This window comes from Pelobates fuscus, chromosome 10 (assembly GCF_036172605.1).
Source record: "Pelobates fuscus isolate aPelFus1 chromosome 10, aPelFus1.pri, whole genome shotgun sequence".
NCBI lineage: Eukaryota > Metazoa > Chordata > Amphibia > Anura > Pelobatidae > Pelobates > Pelobates fuscus.
The window spans coordinates 28187949-28203984 of record NC_086326.1 but is presented as its reverse complement, the minus strand read 5'-3'; the positions used below and the strand labels follow the sequence as shown (position 1 = coordinate 28203984).

Here is a 16036-nt window from a genome sequence, read left to right as displayed (position 1 = left end):
TATTTTCCAAATAATCTGTACAAAATATTTAAGCGATCATGTACTGTAATTAACATGAGAAATAATAGACAGATTAACTGCAACAGACTAATTAATAAACAGTCCAGTAATGTCTGTGCAGGTTCCTTTAAATCAGATATTCTTTCGGATGATGGTGCTCCGTAGTGAAAATAAGTATATGTGGAAACACAGAAAAAAAAAGAGAACCAATTGGTTAATTAATCTCAATGTCGATGTATATTCATAAAGTGCAGTCCAAATTTTTAAAAAATAAAATTGGCTTTATTATACTTTCAACAAAAAAAAATCAATTTAAAACTTTCATAATAAAACATATTATTGCAAATCCAGACCTCATAAACGAGTGTCTGTAGACTGGTTTACAGAATGCAGACTAGGTGCCGACCTTTAGTGCTCCCGGCGTCCCGGATCAGCAGTTTAGTTGTAATATTGCTGAATGCAGTAAAGGCAGATGCGTCCTACATGCTGGCTTTCCGTGATTACCAGTCAGTCCCTCCAAATGCGTTTCTCCGTAACAACGGCTTTTTCAATGGATATGGACTCACTTGCAACTTGCCGCTTATATAGCGGTTTCTCTTTCCAATTCATACTTTTAATTAAACATTGTTTTTAAAACATATTATACACAGAATATTCATTCCTACTACATTGTTTCAGCGGTTATAGTATACATTTCTCGTTCTTATTCATTAGAATAAGTTACATTTATATGTAACCATGGTTACTCCCGCTATAATTGCGTTCAAAATTTAACTGCCATTTACTCATATTGTCACTGTTCTTTAATATAGTACAAGATACAGCTGGGAAGTTAAACAGAATAAGTATTTAACATTTATAGAACCTTAAAACTGTCTCCCATATTGCTAACAATTATTCATTAATTAATACATTGAGGCAAAGAGTGGCCAAAAATGCAACCAATTGTTTTGGAATATATATCTTAAGAGATTATACAACTAAACACAATAAGAGTTTTCTATTTGTGAAATTAGAAAGACTATTGAAACAAGAGCTGAAAACCAAATGGAAGATAGCTACATTGCAGCAATACATCATAGACAATATTACTCCGAGAGGATTAAGGCTATTCAAGGAACCTGCATTCTCAATAGAAGATCTTGAGTTAAAAGAGAGATGGTATGAGGCAATGGAAGATTGTTCTTTTGTCTTCATAGACATCATCATAGAATGCAGGAAGAGACAATTTATAGAATTAGACCATGGGATTAAAGAAATCCAAAATATTTTGGAGCCCTTATTGGAAGATGGAAACTCACAGGAGAAGATTTTGAAGATCTTAGATAATGTAGAGAGACTAGAAGAGGAAATTAAGAAAACTAAGAAGAAGAAGTTTATAAGGGATATGGAAGATTATAAAAATTATAGAGTGAGAAACTTCCATAAGAAATACCATATGCAACATAATCATACTTACCATCAGGAAGAACTGAATAGCCATCACCCACCCAAGAACAACTATCAAGCTTCGAAGCGAGAATGGCAACAAACAGGTTATCGCAATTCAAGTCACAATAGACCACGACAAGTGCAACATAAAGAAAATAATCCCAATTTTATACCTGTAAACAGGAATGGAAGGATAAATGGAGGATGGAGAAACGAAGATCATAACAAGACAGAGGATCAATCAGTAAGAAGAAGGACACAACCAATGGAACAGGAACACATGGAGAGAACAGATAGGCAAAATAAAGAAAATAACAATATTAGAACATCAGGAAAGTGGATACAGAAAAAGACCCTATATTCAAACAAAGAAAGAAGGAAAGAACATAGACAAGAAAGTGTGACGAAGGACAGAACATCTGAATTAAGAAGACAAGAAGATAGAACGCTAGAAACAAGAAGTCAAGAAGAAATGAATATTGCACCTAGAACGAGCAATACAATGACTATACAAGCAGAGATCCATAATTCTTCTAGAGAGGAGTTTTTTTTAGGCAAGAACACAAGGGAGATTACATCATGGTTCCATCCAGTAACACCAAAGGGAGTAAAAGGAAAGAGCCAAATTTAGAAGAGATAGAGGAGGTAGAAGAGCAGGAAACAATCAGCAAAAGAAACAAAACGAACAACCAGTAGGCATTTTCAACCTCGCAGATATTCCACTGTCATCCTCACATATTACGGCTCTAAATAGAGGCCTAAAGTTTGCTCCAACAGTACATGCTGACAAATCCGGCAACAATATCGACATAAAAAGATTTATCAGAAAAATTTGTATTAAGAAACATTTTGCACAAATTCAAGATATGCCTAAGAATGAAGAACCTTCTGATGCCTTCCAACACAGTCAATTAAGACCTACCTCTACTTTTTGCCCAAGCAATCAAGTATCTGCTGGGATGGAAATGTTTGAGGAACTTGTCACGGATGATATAAGAAAAATGAAGAGAAATAATTATCAGAAGAATAATCTTACTAAAAAAGAAATAGAAGCACTAGCGGATTTAGCAAATAATACTGACATATGTATCAAATCAGCAGACAAAGGTGTAGGAATTGTGATCATGACGAAATAATACTATCTGAATGAGGCAAAGAGATTGTTGGGGGATGAGGAAACCTATAAAAAATACCTAGAGACCCATTTGGGGAAATACAAGAAGCACTTACGGACATGCTGACAAAAGCAAAAGAAATAGGAATTCTAAAGGTGCCAGAATACAGATTCCTAAACATAAATTTCCCAAGAACGCCAACATTTTATTTCTTGCCGAAAATCCATAAAAACTTATGATCACCAACAGGCAGACCAATTATCTCTTGGATAAATTCCATCACCTCGAATCTATCACAATATATTGATCATTTCTTACAGCCATACGTGCTGAAAGTGAAATCACATCTAAAAGATACAACACAGATAATTCGTGAACTAGCTTCTATAACATGGAAGGATAATTTTATCTTAGTGTCTATGGATGTGACCTCATTATATACTATAATTGAACACGAACAAGGCTGCAACTCAGTAAAGAACACACTGAGAAAGACTGATGGATTAGAAGGTTCACAGATTATGTTCATCATTCAAGGGATTGAATTTATACTTAAAAATAACTACTTTCTTTTTGAAGGGCAATTTTATTTTCAGAGAAGAGGAACTGCAATGGGGACTGGATTTGCCCCCAGTTTTGCAAATATATTCATGGGTGAATGGGAAGAAAATTATATTTGGAAAACACACCCATGGAACAAGAATATTCACAGTTATAAGAGATATATAGACGATATCTTCTTGATATGGGAAGGGAATATGCTAGAACTAGAAGAATTTCTTCAATATACCAACAATAATTCCTGGGGGGTTAAACGCAATACAGTCCACAGCACCACATTTGTGGACTTCTTGGATATTACTATCTATTTTGAATCAGGAACTATCAAAACTAAGACACACTTCAAAGAAGTAGATGTCAATAGTTTCATTTTGAAAGAAAGTTGTCACCTCCCAGTTTGGTTGAAGAATGTGCCATATAACGAATTCAGAAGATTAAGACGAAACTGCACGGACCAGCAAGCATACTTAGAACAGGCGGAGAAGATAAAAGAAATTTTTTTGGCTAAAAACTATGACCCCCAAGGAAGTTGAACAGGCACTAATAAAAGTAAAGGATTTGGATCGTAATGATCTCTTGAAAGAAAGAGAAAAAGAAGTAATAAGACCAACGCAGCATACTAACCTCTTTCCACCTATCATTTTAGATTATAGTAAAGAAAATGTACAACTAAGAAAGATCTTAAGAAAACACTGGCATCTACTCAAGAAAGATAAATCATTGGTTAATATCATACCAGATAAACTAAGGATCATTTTTAGAGGAGCCAGGAACATCAAGAATAAGTTTACAAATAATCATTTAAAAATGAGTAAGCAGGAAGAACTAAGAATGAAAAAGAGAGGTTTCTTCTATTGCAATGAATGCATTGCATGTAGGACCAGTAGAAATACTCCAACGACAGGTATCCGTGAGATCATTAGGATGAATTCGAAGAATAAGAATGAAACATTTAAAATTCGAGATTTCATTACATGCAAAAGTACAAACGTAATCTACGTACTGGAATGCCCGTATGGACTCCAGTACGTGGGCAGAACAAAAAGACAAATATGTACGAGGATAAGAGAACATATGCTAAACATTAAAAATAAATACATGCAACATACGGTATCGGCTCATTTTGCGCAATGTCATAAAGCGGATATGAGCCTATTGAATTTTAAAGCCATATGTAAATTAAAGAAACATTGGAGAGGTGGAGACTATATTAAGCAACTGGGAGTACAAGAAATGAAATGGATATATAATTTAAACACTTTACAACCGCATGGTCTAAATGCTGAATTCGAATTGTACCATTTTTGGGGGGTAAAATATTAGTGAAAATAAGGAACCACTGTAAAATACTATTTGATAAAAAATCTATTCTACTTGAGAGAATTTCAGGAGAAGAACTTTTAATACATATATTTTAAATATTTTTTTTTTAATTTTTTTTTTTTTTTTTTTAGGACAGATATGTGCTCTAAAAGTGGAGCACAATTCTTTCAGTCACCAATATCAGAACTGAAAGAAATGATTTTTTACTTATATTTGTTAACCTTCTCCTGATCTCTATATGTAAATAATTGTTAACAATATGGGGCATAGTTTTAATGTTATATAGCATAATACATTTTTTTAGTCACCAATATCAGAATGGAAAGAAATTATTTTTACTTTTATTTATATTACTGATAAAATCTGTTAACCCTCTCCTGATCTCTATATGCAAATAATTGTTAGCAATATGGGATACAGTTTTAAGGTTCTATAAATGTTAAATACTTATTCTGTTTAACTTCCCAGCTGTATCTTGTACTATATTAAAGAACAGTGACAATATGAGTAAATGGCAGTTAAATTTTGAACGCAATTATAGCGGGAGTAACCATGGTTACATATAAATGTAACTTATTCTAATGAATAAGAACGAGAAATGTATACTATTTATAACCGCTGAAACCATGTAGTAGCAATGAATATTCTGTGTATAATATGTTTTGAAAACAATGTTTAATTAAAAGTATGAATTGGAAAGAGAAACCGCTATATAAGCGGCAAGTTGCAAGTGAGTCCATATCCATTGAAAAAGCCGTTGTTACGGAGAAACGCATTTGGAGGGACTGACTGGTAATCACGGAAAGCCAGCATGTAGGACGCATCTGCCTTTACTGCATTCAGCAATATTACAACTAAACTGCTGATCCGGGACGCCGGGAGCACTAAAGGTCGGCACCAAGTCTGCATTCTGTAAACCAGTCTACAGACACTCGTTTATGAGGTCTGGATTTGCAATAATATGTTTTATTATGAAAGTTTTAAATTGATTTTTTTTGTTGAAAGTATAATAAAGCCAATTTTATTTTTTAAAAATGTGGACTGCACTTTATGAATATACATCGACATTGAGATTAATTAACCAATTGGTTCTCTTTTTTTTCTGTGTTTCCACATATACTTATTTTCACTACGGAGCACCATCATCTGAAAGAATATCTGATTTAAAGGAACCTGCACAGACATTACTGGACTGTTTATTAATTAGTCTGTTGCAGTTAATATGTCTATTATTTCTCATGTTAATTACAGTACATGATCGCTTAAATATTTTGTACAGATTATTTGGAAAATAGTACTAAAATTTAAGTCATTTAAGTCAGAGATTTAGGGTATTTGTAATATTATTATGAAACTGGAACAAGGCTAATGGCCATTAACATATCAAAGGATTGAACTATCAATTGAGAGTTTCAGACCATATGGTCAAAGTCAGTTAGTTTACATGGAAACTAGACATACAGGTGGCTCAAGTGTAAAATGTCTCACCTTGCAGGACCTTTGATAGTTTAAAAGGGCAATCCTTTTCACACCTTGCAGAAGCCTCTTTTGATCAAAAGAGCAATTTACCTCTGCCATTTGTCCTCTACCCAGGGGTCAAATTATTGATTTACTGCACAAGTTATATTAAATAGCAATATTCTATAGTGCAACAATGAATTACGTACCCTTGCCATGACAGTAGGAGAGTTAACAGAATTTTCTGTTTAGTAACCTCTGGCTTTTGGGCATTAGTAGGGGAGGTGGGAGCAGTGCCCGGATATTCCAGGTAAGAAGTCAAACCATTCAAAAATAGTCAGATTTTTACAAAGGATACTACTGGCACCATAAACACTACAGTAAGTTGTTGTGATTATGGTGTTTGGAGTGTTTACTTAACAAGCTATACTAGATTTATCTATCTATCTATATGTATCTATCCCTAAGGTTATAAAGATACAAGCAGCTGACTACTGGTTCTGACAGAGACATCCCTCACCAGGAAGAGGATTCACCAATTAGGAGCCTATTATTCTAGCCTATGTAGTCTGATCCCTTCTCATAAACCTGTCCAGAAGATGTTTATAGAATGAGTAGTTTCATGTGATGAGTGGAACCACTCTATAAACCGATAGCAGCTGTACCATGACCAACAGCTGCTTTTGACTCTTACAAATCACAGCAGTAATCTGCCTCTCTCAGAGCTCTTAGTGGGTGCAGGGTGCTCTCCGTGTCTTCAGCTTTGCAATAACGCATAGTTGTTATGGTACTTAGAATGACTCTTAAAACACTCAGCAACTGCAACAAACTCAGAAGTGACTACTTTGCAAAATGCTACTGCTGTGGTTTACATTATTCTATTAACTTTGAATCACATATTAATCCTATTACTTGCTGACATTTTTTGGAGGAAGCCTTGCATACATTAACTGGTTTTGTATTTTTTTTACATTTATTTCCAATGATTTTCTAGTCATTAGCCCAGCATGGAGCGATACAAATGAGCTAATGAGCAAATGGATTGACTGCTGACTATTGACTGTCTTCTGTTTAACTACAGAAGAACATTATAAGCTCACTATTCCTAATGCAAAATCTTTCTTTCTTTCTTTCTCCCCTTTTGTGCTCTCTTTCTCTCTCTTCCTCCTTCCTTCTCTCTTTTCTTTCTTTCTTTCTTTCTTTCTTTCTTTCTTTCTTTCTTTCTTTCTTTCTTTCTCTCTTTTTCTTTTTCCATTTATCTTTCAATCTCTCTTTTTCACTCTCTCTCCTTTCCTCTCTTTTTCCTCTCTCTGTCTTTCTCTCTTTTTCTTTCTCTCTATTTTTCCTTCTCTCTCTTTCTCTCTCTCTCCTTCTCTTTCTCTCTCTTTCTCTTTCATTTTCTCTCTCTGTCTCTATTTTTCTTTTCCTCTATCTCTTTCTCTCTTTCTCTCTATCTTCCTCGTCCCTTCTCTCTTTTCTTTCTTTCTTTCTCTTTTTCTTTTTATATTTATCTTTCAATCTCTCTTTTTCACTCTCTCTCTCTCTGTCTTTCTATCTCTCATTTTCTCTTTTTTTCTCTCTCTGTCTTTCTCACTTTTTCTTGCTCTCTCTTTCTTTTTTCTCTCTCCCTCTTTCTCGCTCTCTTTTTGTTTTTTCTCTTTCCCCCCTCTCTCTCTCTCTCTCTCTTTCCCTTCTCTCTCTTCCTCTCTCCTTTTCTCTATTTTTTATTTCTCCATTTTCTCTCTCTCTTTTTCTTTTTTATCTCTCCCTCTTACTTTCTCTCTCTCTCTTTCTCTCTCTTTTTCCTTCTCTCTTTTTCCTTCTCTCTCCTTTTCTCTCTTTTATTTCTCTATTTTCTCTCTCTCTTTTTCTCTCTCCCTCTCTCTATTTTTTCTCGCTCGCTCCCTCTCTTTCTCTCTCTCTCTTTCTCTTTCTCTCTCGTTTTCTCTGTCTTTTTCTTTCTCTCTCTCCATCTTTCTTTCTCTCTCTCTCCTTTTCTCTTTCTCTTTTTCTCTGTCTGTGTCTCTTTCCCTTTCTTATATTTTTTTTCTTAGGTGGCCTAAAACACTAGCAGGTGTGACGGCTGTCTACCCGTGTGCGCAGATTGCATTTAGCTCCTTGCTACACCAGGGAAGAAGATCAGAGCAGCAAGCTTGGCGTAAGTGTCACCGGACAGGACAATGGGCAGAAGAAGATTATTCCAATTGTCCTTATTTTCATGAAGTAACCAGACTTCTTCACGATTTTAGTCTGGTAAATGTCTATCGTCTTTTCAACTCTGGTCGTAAAACATGTGATAATGATTATTTTTCCTGCATGAATAGGTTTGGCAATGCTAGACTATTTTTATACATATAGATTATTGTTATTACGGAATTTTGGTATTTGCAGAGGAAGCCACATCTGGGGATATGGAAACAGGGATTGTGCTTATATTTCTTTTATAAACAGACAGAATTTCAAAGAATTTACTTTAAAATGACTTTGTCAGCATTATTATAATAAGTCTATCTAATACCATTTCACACCATGATAACATCGCCCTATTTAGCATTCTCACAAATCTATTTATTAAACTCTAGAATAGCTGAACTTGCAAGTTCATTTTTGTGTATCGCCTTTAAATAAAGAAAAGTTTAAACATTTGCTTGATTTGCATAATTTTGCTGTTTTGTCAGCTTTAACATATATATATATATATATAATTGAGAAAAATGAATTCATATATTACAGTGTATAATGGAAATAATACCTTAAGTTCTTCAGAACTCATAATAAACCCAGAGACTAAAGGCTGAGTAGTTTCTGAATGACCCCAGAATCTCATGATGGCATAATTTTTCCCAGTACACATTTGACTATATTTTTTATATTACATGATTTTTTATGCTAAGGTCATTGTTAGTGTTGTGGTATGGCTTAGGGTTAGGATGTAAAGGGACACTGTAATGGACCACCTGGCTCCCTGACCGGGTACCTCTGTCAATCGCTTCCTAGTAATCCTTGAGTACCATAACCACCGCAACTGACACCATAACCACCGCAAACCCATCTCTTTAGGAAAGCTTATGGCCTCCAAGACTAACCCCTACCTCATATACCTGTCTCTTGCCCTCTCCTAAAGGGCAGCCCACCTTATTTGATTGCAAATTCCTGTCCTAATGTGTTTTACACCCCACCTCCTATAGAATGTAAGCTCAATTGAGCAGGGTCCTCTTCAACCTATTGTTCCTGTAAGTTTATTTGTAATTGTCCTATTTATAGCTAAATCCCCTCTCATGATATTGTAAAGCGCTACGGAATCTGTTGGCGCTATATAAATGGCAATAATAATAATAATAATAACCCCACAAACTGCCCCAGCTTGGTTGGGGTCTCACTGTCCTCCACCCACCCTGGACCCAAGACCAGGATCCAGCTTCCAGTGGGTAGACCCCTCCTAGTCCAGAGAGCGAAGCAGGTTGCTCTTACAAGAGCAAGTGTTGTGATCCAAGGGAGTATAGTGATGATAGCAATCCCCAGAGTGAATATAGCTCTCCAATCCACCAAACATGAGCCCAGACTTCATGAAGGGTAAAATTAAATCTGTTTAATGGCAGCCACAACTTGCCTTATATATTCAGGTCCCCATGCTTGGGGCACTCCCCTCTGGACCTGAGAGTAGACTACAGTAAAAACATATGCACAATTACATTGGCTATCAGGTCCAGGACACTCCCATACAAAATAGGTCAATCCCTCCCCTATGCCTGGAGGATAATTGAGTCAAGCACTGTATTAAACTCAATTATATCCAGGCACAAAAAAACACAAATTTCTACATAAAAAAAAAAAATACCTTAAAACACACAAAATCCCCACAAAAGTTACATCCCCTGATAGCCCTGATCTGGGTGACCAACATATCCAAAAATCACCCAGATCAGTTCAGAGGTTCAGGAATTTCCTGGAAGTCATAATTTGTCCGACCACCCACATGGCCCCATGCCCAAAACAGTTCCAGAGAATCAGGGCTTGTGGTCGGTCTAGTTCAGTAGTTTAAAAATGAACAAACTACCAAACAGAGTCAATAGTCTTACTCTCAAGCTTGATCCCCTTGTTCATGGAAACATTTCCACCGAACAGCGCCTTTCTAAGTGTTGTAGAACTGAACGCAGGCGATGCCGGAAGTCCAGCAGTGTTCGGGAGTTTCTGTGTCCGTTTTCAGTTCCATGAGATTCGTGCCCAAACACTGCTACCTGCTTTCATGCGATCAAGATGGCCGCCACCTCGTGGTCATCCATAGGAATTGCGGCCACCCAGATGAACACTTAGAACACTGCGGTGGAAATTACTACAATGTAGCAATTAGGCTTAACAAGTTCCAGGGTGGTCTCCGGTTCGTGCGGCTGTTCGGTTCCCGAACCAAATATAAAATCCCACGAACCAAGTATTTTCACAAAGTTGTTTAAAGGGCCCATAGTCTTTTGATAAGAGGCTGGCCAGCAGGCCCCTCCAAGAACACGTAACGAGTTCATCACAGACGCTATAGTCAACAAAACAACTTCTTCACTGCTCTGCCATTGTTATGGTACTTTTTAGCAGTAAACCAAAATGTTTAAATGTCTATCTGTTCCTGTCCAAATTAATAAAATTGAATTGCGTATATACGCTGAAGTAATTAAGTCTGACACACAAGGTTCAGGTTAAAATAACTTCGAGAAAATTTATTGGCAAGTGATTAAAAAGCGGGCGCGCAGGCCCTTTTAAGAGGCATTTTACGTCATCATTGATTATTAGAATATCAGCAAATAAACATCATTAAGTGGATTAATTGTTAAGTGTCGGGATTAGTGTCCTCCTATCAATATTATTAATTGGCTCAAAAACTAAGTGGTTAGTCCCGTGCCCACCCACCAAGAGGTGGGATTGTTCTGGACACGGGTGGGGACAAGGGGGTCTTGAGCGTCATTTTACACGGTCGGTGATCTCAGGCCTCGTGGCCAGGTGCAAAGTCTCTTATGAATAGAACATTTCATTACTATTGTGTTCTCATGGCCTTCAAATTATACTATGTTGCAAGTTAAAGAAAAGTCAGCAATTCCTGTGTTAATCATGTCTTTATAGAAAATACAGTCTTTGTCTATTGTATTAGATGTGCTGGGAAATTCTGTCATGTAAGGTAGTTTTAAAATGAACAAGTTAGGTTATGAGGACAAAATGGAGGATTGAAGAAGTCAGGTTAGGAGGACAAAATGGAGGATTGTCACAGTATAAAGTTAAAATGGAGTTAGTGCAATAATTCAATACAAGTACAATAAAGATTTTTAATAATCCCACATCAGTCCCCCCTATGAAATGTTAGATTCTAAGAGATAAAAACTTTATTAAGTTAGTATCGGGAAGACGTGTTAACCCAAAGGCACAGAAACCCCGTGGCCGCTAGCTAGGTGTTAATGCAAAGTGCAAGACTGTCCCTAGATCTGACCCTGATAGGCTAACTCATCCGTCAGTATGGCTCTCGAACACTTCACACCCATGGGTGTCCCATGGCAGCTAACCCACCACTTCTCCACACGGGGCCTTTACCATTCACTGACAGATGCTGTCCCTAAGCTAGTCCCTTCCTAGAATTCCTGCACTTTATCAACAAAAGGGATTGTTTGCAGCGGCAGACAGGGTGAGTTGATGTCTTGGAAATCTTGGTCATCAACTTCGAGATGGGTGAAAGTGGGTGCCGCTTGGTCAACAGTCTTCATGAGGGATTTTCTCAGACATGGGAGGATACAACAAAAGAGAAGAGCAAAGATAAAAAGAAAAATTAGTATAGCCATACCAATATGCATTAAAGCCTTTTGCCATCCTGTCATCCAACCAAACCATCTTTCCCAGGGATCTTTTATCCCAGAATTCCTTTTTAACTCTTCAGACAGGTCATTTAATTTCTCTATGGCTAATGTAACTTTACCATTAGGGCCTGTGTTTTCTGGGATATAGGTACAACATGTCATGGTGTCGGGCAAAATTTTACAAACCCCTCCTTTTTCGGCTAAGATCATATCTAGGGCCATTCTATTCTGGAAAGCCATTTGGGATGTGGCCTGCAACTGTTCGGCCAACCCCTGGAGGGCGTCTCTGGTATAATTAACAAAACGCTGTTGATTATAATAAATGTAATTTATCCAATTTAAATTCTTGTTTGTGGTAACTATGGCAAAAAGTGATTCAAATCCTGCAGCAACTTCATCTCTTGCTTTAAACTCATTGGGCACCCCCCTAGGCACTCCAATGGCATCAATATACACATGAGGATCAAAACTTCCTTTCACTGGGGCGTCACGCTTAACCTTAGTGTGCCTGGACTCATGGGTGACGAGGTGTGTGTCAGAGATGATATGTATAGGCATAATGGCTTTAGCCAGAGTACACTCCCCCCACCACTCTTTGTCCATTCTGGATCTTAGCTGTAAATCCCCACACAACCAGTAAATATCCCCTAATGACCTGGTGTGAAACTGCAACAAGTTCATAGAGACATTTCTGTAGGTAGCACAATACCCCTTAGAGAAGTTACCCAATAATTTACCAATTCCATCATAATTAGCATAACAAGTGTAATTACCTTTATACACGGTAATACCATCTGGGGGTTTGACATCCTTGGTTAGGAGAGGATACTCCTTTGTCCATGCAATACATATGGACCTGTTAAAATTATAGTGATAGGCAAAAAGGCTTAAAACACATTCCTCTACATCTACTGGCAGGATTAGAGGTACAGTACCCAGGTGAGGCCGGGCACCGCCACACACATAGCATGCGGTCTTATTATGCTTATTAGCATTATATTTCATCCATTCTAACCATAAATTTACATCATTAAAACCTGTTTCAGCGGCCATGGTATCTTCAAAGGTGGGGTTAGCAATGGCCATCATGTCTTGAAAGGTCTGGATATGAGGTTTTAATGGGTTAGGGACCATATGGGTGGCCCCTTGCCACTCAGAAGAGTTACACATATCTTTGAGGTAGAAATGCCCTAATTTACGGTAGGAACCCTTTTTCCAATACATTCCCATCACATACTGGTCTGCATCTGTTGGGCTTGGATGCTCAATGTTAAGGATTAATTTCATTGGTGTACCCCCCCCAGGCTTTCTCAAAGTCATTCTATGGATAAGGGATCTACCATGATCATCTACTTTAGATAAGGCACTTTTTGGCTTGTAACCCCAGGCAGGTCCGGCATTCCATCCCGCCGCCCCCCAATGGTTACAATTGTGCCCCCATTGCTTGTCAACTACACAAACATATGGGTCTTTTGAATGAGGGATATCTCTATAGATACTCTGGATTTGTGATGTGGGAAATGGGCATTCTACAATATCACAGTAGTCAAAGGTGTAAGTAGCCACATGGGTGCATGATGAATTGTACCAGAAGGTATACCCACTAATATCTTTGGTGATGGCTACTTGCTGGGCCTTTATGAGGCTAATTAAGGAGAAGGTGTACCAGAGGTACATGCTTGTGCGGTATCTGCTTCCTCTGGGGCAGGGGACTTCTTGCAGTGGGAAGCGTGGATCCAATTTGGCCTACCGGCCAGTTTGACGGAGGTTGCGGTAATCAGGAGAACTTGGAATGGACCGTCAAATCTTGGTTCCAGGGTATTTTTCCGCACAAACTTCTTGACCAGAACCCAATCTCCGGGAAGCAGGTTATGGGTACCTGTATCCAATTCGGGATCTGGAATTGAAGAGAAAACTTGGGCATGTATTTTGTTTAAGGCACTTGAAAGTTCAGTTACATAGTCTACTAAAACATCTGATTGGAGCTGTAACTGCTGCGGATAATAACAACCTAGTCTGGGTGCTGTCCCAAATAGAATCTCATATGGGGACAGTGAATGCTTCCCTCTAGGTGTGTGCCTAACACTAAATAAAGCTATTGACAGGCTTTCTGGCCAGGGCATTTTTGTTTCTTGTGACATTTTTAACATTCTGGCTTTTAGAGTGCCATTCATGCGCTCTACTTTACCACTACTTTGTGGGTGGTAAGGGGTGTGGAAGGCTAGAGTCACCCCTAGAGCAGTCCAAATTTCTTTAGTCACTGTTGCTGTGAAAGCTGGGCCTTGATCACTTTCAATGACTTCTGGGAGTCCGAACCTGCATACTATCTCTGTAAGTAGGCGTCTTGCGGATGTTTTTGCAGTGATATTGGCCACTGGGTAGGCCTCTGGCCATCCTGAGAACATGTCCACTATGACTAGTGCATATTCATGGGGCCCACTCTTGGGCATTTGGATGTGGTCAATTTGAATTCGCTGGAAGGGGTACATGGGCTTTGCCAGGTGTTTTGCAGGCACCTTGATTGGTCTTCCTGGATTGCATTTTGCACAAATGACACAGGCCTTACAGAAGCTGCTGATCAATGTTGTGATTCCGGGTGCTTCATAATACTTCTGTATGAGGGCGGCCATCAATTCCTTTGACAGGTGTGCAGGCCCATGTGCCCATTGGACAACTGCTGGATATAAATTTTTGGGAAGACAAAATTTGAAGTTGTTGTAATATATTCCGTCCTTTTGGACAGCTCCTTTCTTTTTCCATTTCTGGATTTCTTCAGGAGTGACTGCAGCTTGCTGTTCTCGCAAAATTCGCAAATCAGTAGGAAGAGTTTGCAGAGCAAAAATAGGGACTTCTTCTTCTTCTTGTTCGGACACTTCTTCATCCACTTCCTGCAGATCCCTGGCCGCTAGCTTAGCAGCCTGATCAGCTAAATGGTTGCCCTTTGCTTCATCTGTATCCAATTTCCCATGGGCCTTGACTTTCAAAACGGCCACTTCTTTAGGGAGTAGGAGGGCATCCATTAGCTCCTTGATTGCAGTGCTGTGTTTGACTGGTGTACCGGCGGTGGTAAGAAATCCTCTTGTCTTCCAAATTAGGCCGAAGTCATGTGCCACACCCAGAGCATATCTTGAATCTGTATAGATGTTGGCACGTTTTCCTTCGGAAATTTTGCATGCTGAAGTCAGAGCCTGTAATTCAGCTTCTTGCGCAGACATTGCTGGTGGTAAAGATGATGATTTAATAACTTCATCTGTTGTGGTTACGGCATATCCTGTATGGTATCTTCCTTCTTCATCAGCATATCTTGAACCGTCCACAAACAGGGTAAAATCTGGATCTGGTAATGGATTCTCATGTACAGTTGGTAAGTGCACTGTTTCCATTTTCATCTGTTCGAAACAGTCATGAGGTGTTTCTGGGTCATAATCATTCACTATGACCAGATCTTGAAATTCTTTTTCTAGGAAGTGGCGTGGCCATGCTTCCAGAAGGTCAGTTGTTGAGTATTTGACAATACCATTTTCCTGTAGCTGTTCTTCATCCATGGTGGCCCATAGCTTCGCCATGGGCCCAAGATCATTCCATGACCTTGTCTTCAATTTGGTAACAGGAATATGTGGGATAGCAGTATCCCAATGGCGGTAGAGGTAGTTGAGTTGTTGAGGTAGTTGGACCAAGACCATGCTATTGCCTTCAGAGTCACAATAGAAATCTTGAGCAGTGAGCTTTACATCAGTCCAGTGGTAAAGCTCATCTTCATAGCAAGGTTCAGGAGTAATGTTCGGCTTGTACCACATGGTACAGAAGGCGTAATCCGGGCCTTCACAAAGAGGTGTCTCATCTTCATAAAATGTCAAATGTGGATGCATGACTTTCTTGATACATCCACAGAGCAGATAAATGTAGGTTTCATCTGTGATAAATCCATAATAGATACCCCCCTCAGGGAGTGGAAGAAGAGTGGACGGGTTAAGAACTTGACATCTTTGGATGGAAATGTTGTCAGGCAGAAGAAGATGGCACTGCAGGCGTAGGTGTCTGGCTGGAGACACGTGCTTGAGTTGGACTTGGTTGATGATGGCAGAAATGTCATGAGGGGCCAAAACAACCAGAGGGTGGCCAAGGTCCAGGTCTGAGGTTCTTTCTATGAGCTCTCTTGCAGCAAAAACAGCCCTGAGACAGGAAGGAGTCCCTCTGGCCACAATGTCCAGTTGACATGAGAAATATCCAATAGGCCTCTGGCGGCCTCTTAAGTCATTAGTTTGGGTGAGAACTCCTGTTGCATGGCCTTGTCTTTCAGAGACAAATAATTTGAAAGGT

The 16036-nt window shown here is 38.6% G+C and overlaps 1 protein-coding gene across 3 annotated transcripts in view; it reads left to right on the top strand.

The window, feature by feature from the left end:
• The window catches only part of ADGRA1 (adhesion G protein-coupled receptor A1), a 583487-nt gene that overhangs the window by 166472 nt on the left and 400979 nt on the right, over positions 1 to 16036 (top strand). Inside the window, exon 9 of one of the 3 annotated variants that reach the window (XM_063435182.1) lies at positions 7943 to 8141. The exons of 1 other annotated variant lie outside the window; for it this stretch is intronic. In XM_063435182.1, the coding sequence (XP_063291252.1) occupies positions 7943 to 8141 (199 nt within the window). Of the gene's footprint in view, positions 1 to 7942; positions 8142 to 16036 lie in introns of those variants that run through there. One more of the 3 variants, XM_063435183.1, reaches the window with a different exon arrangement.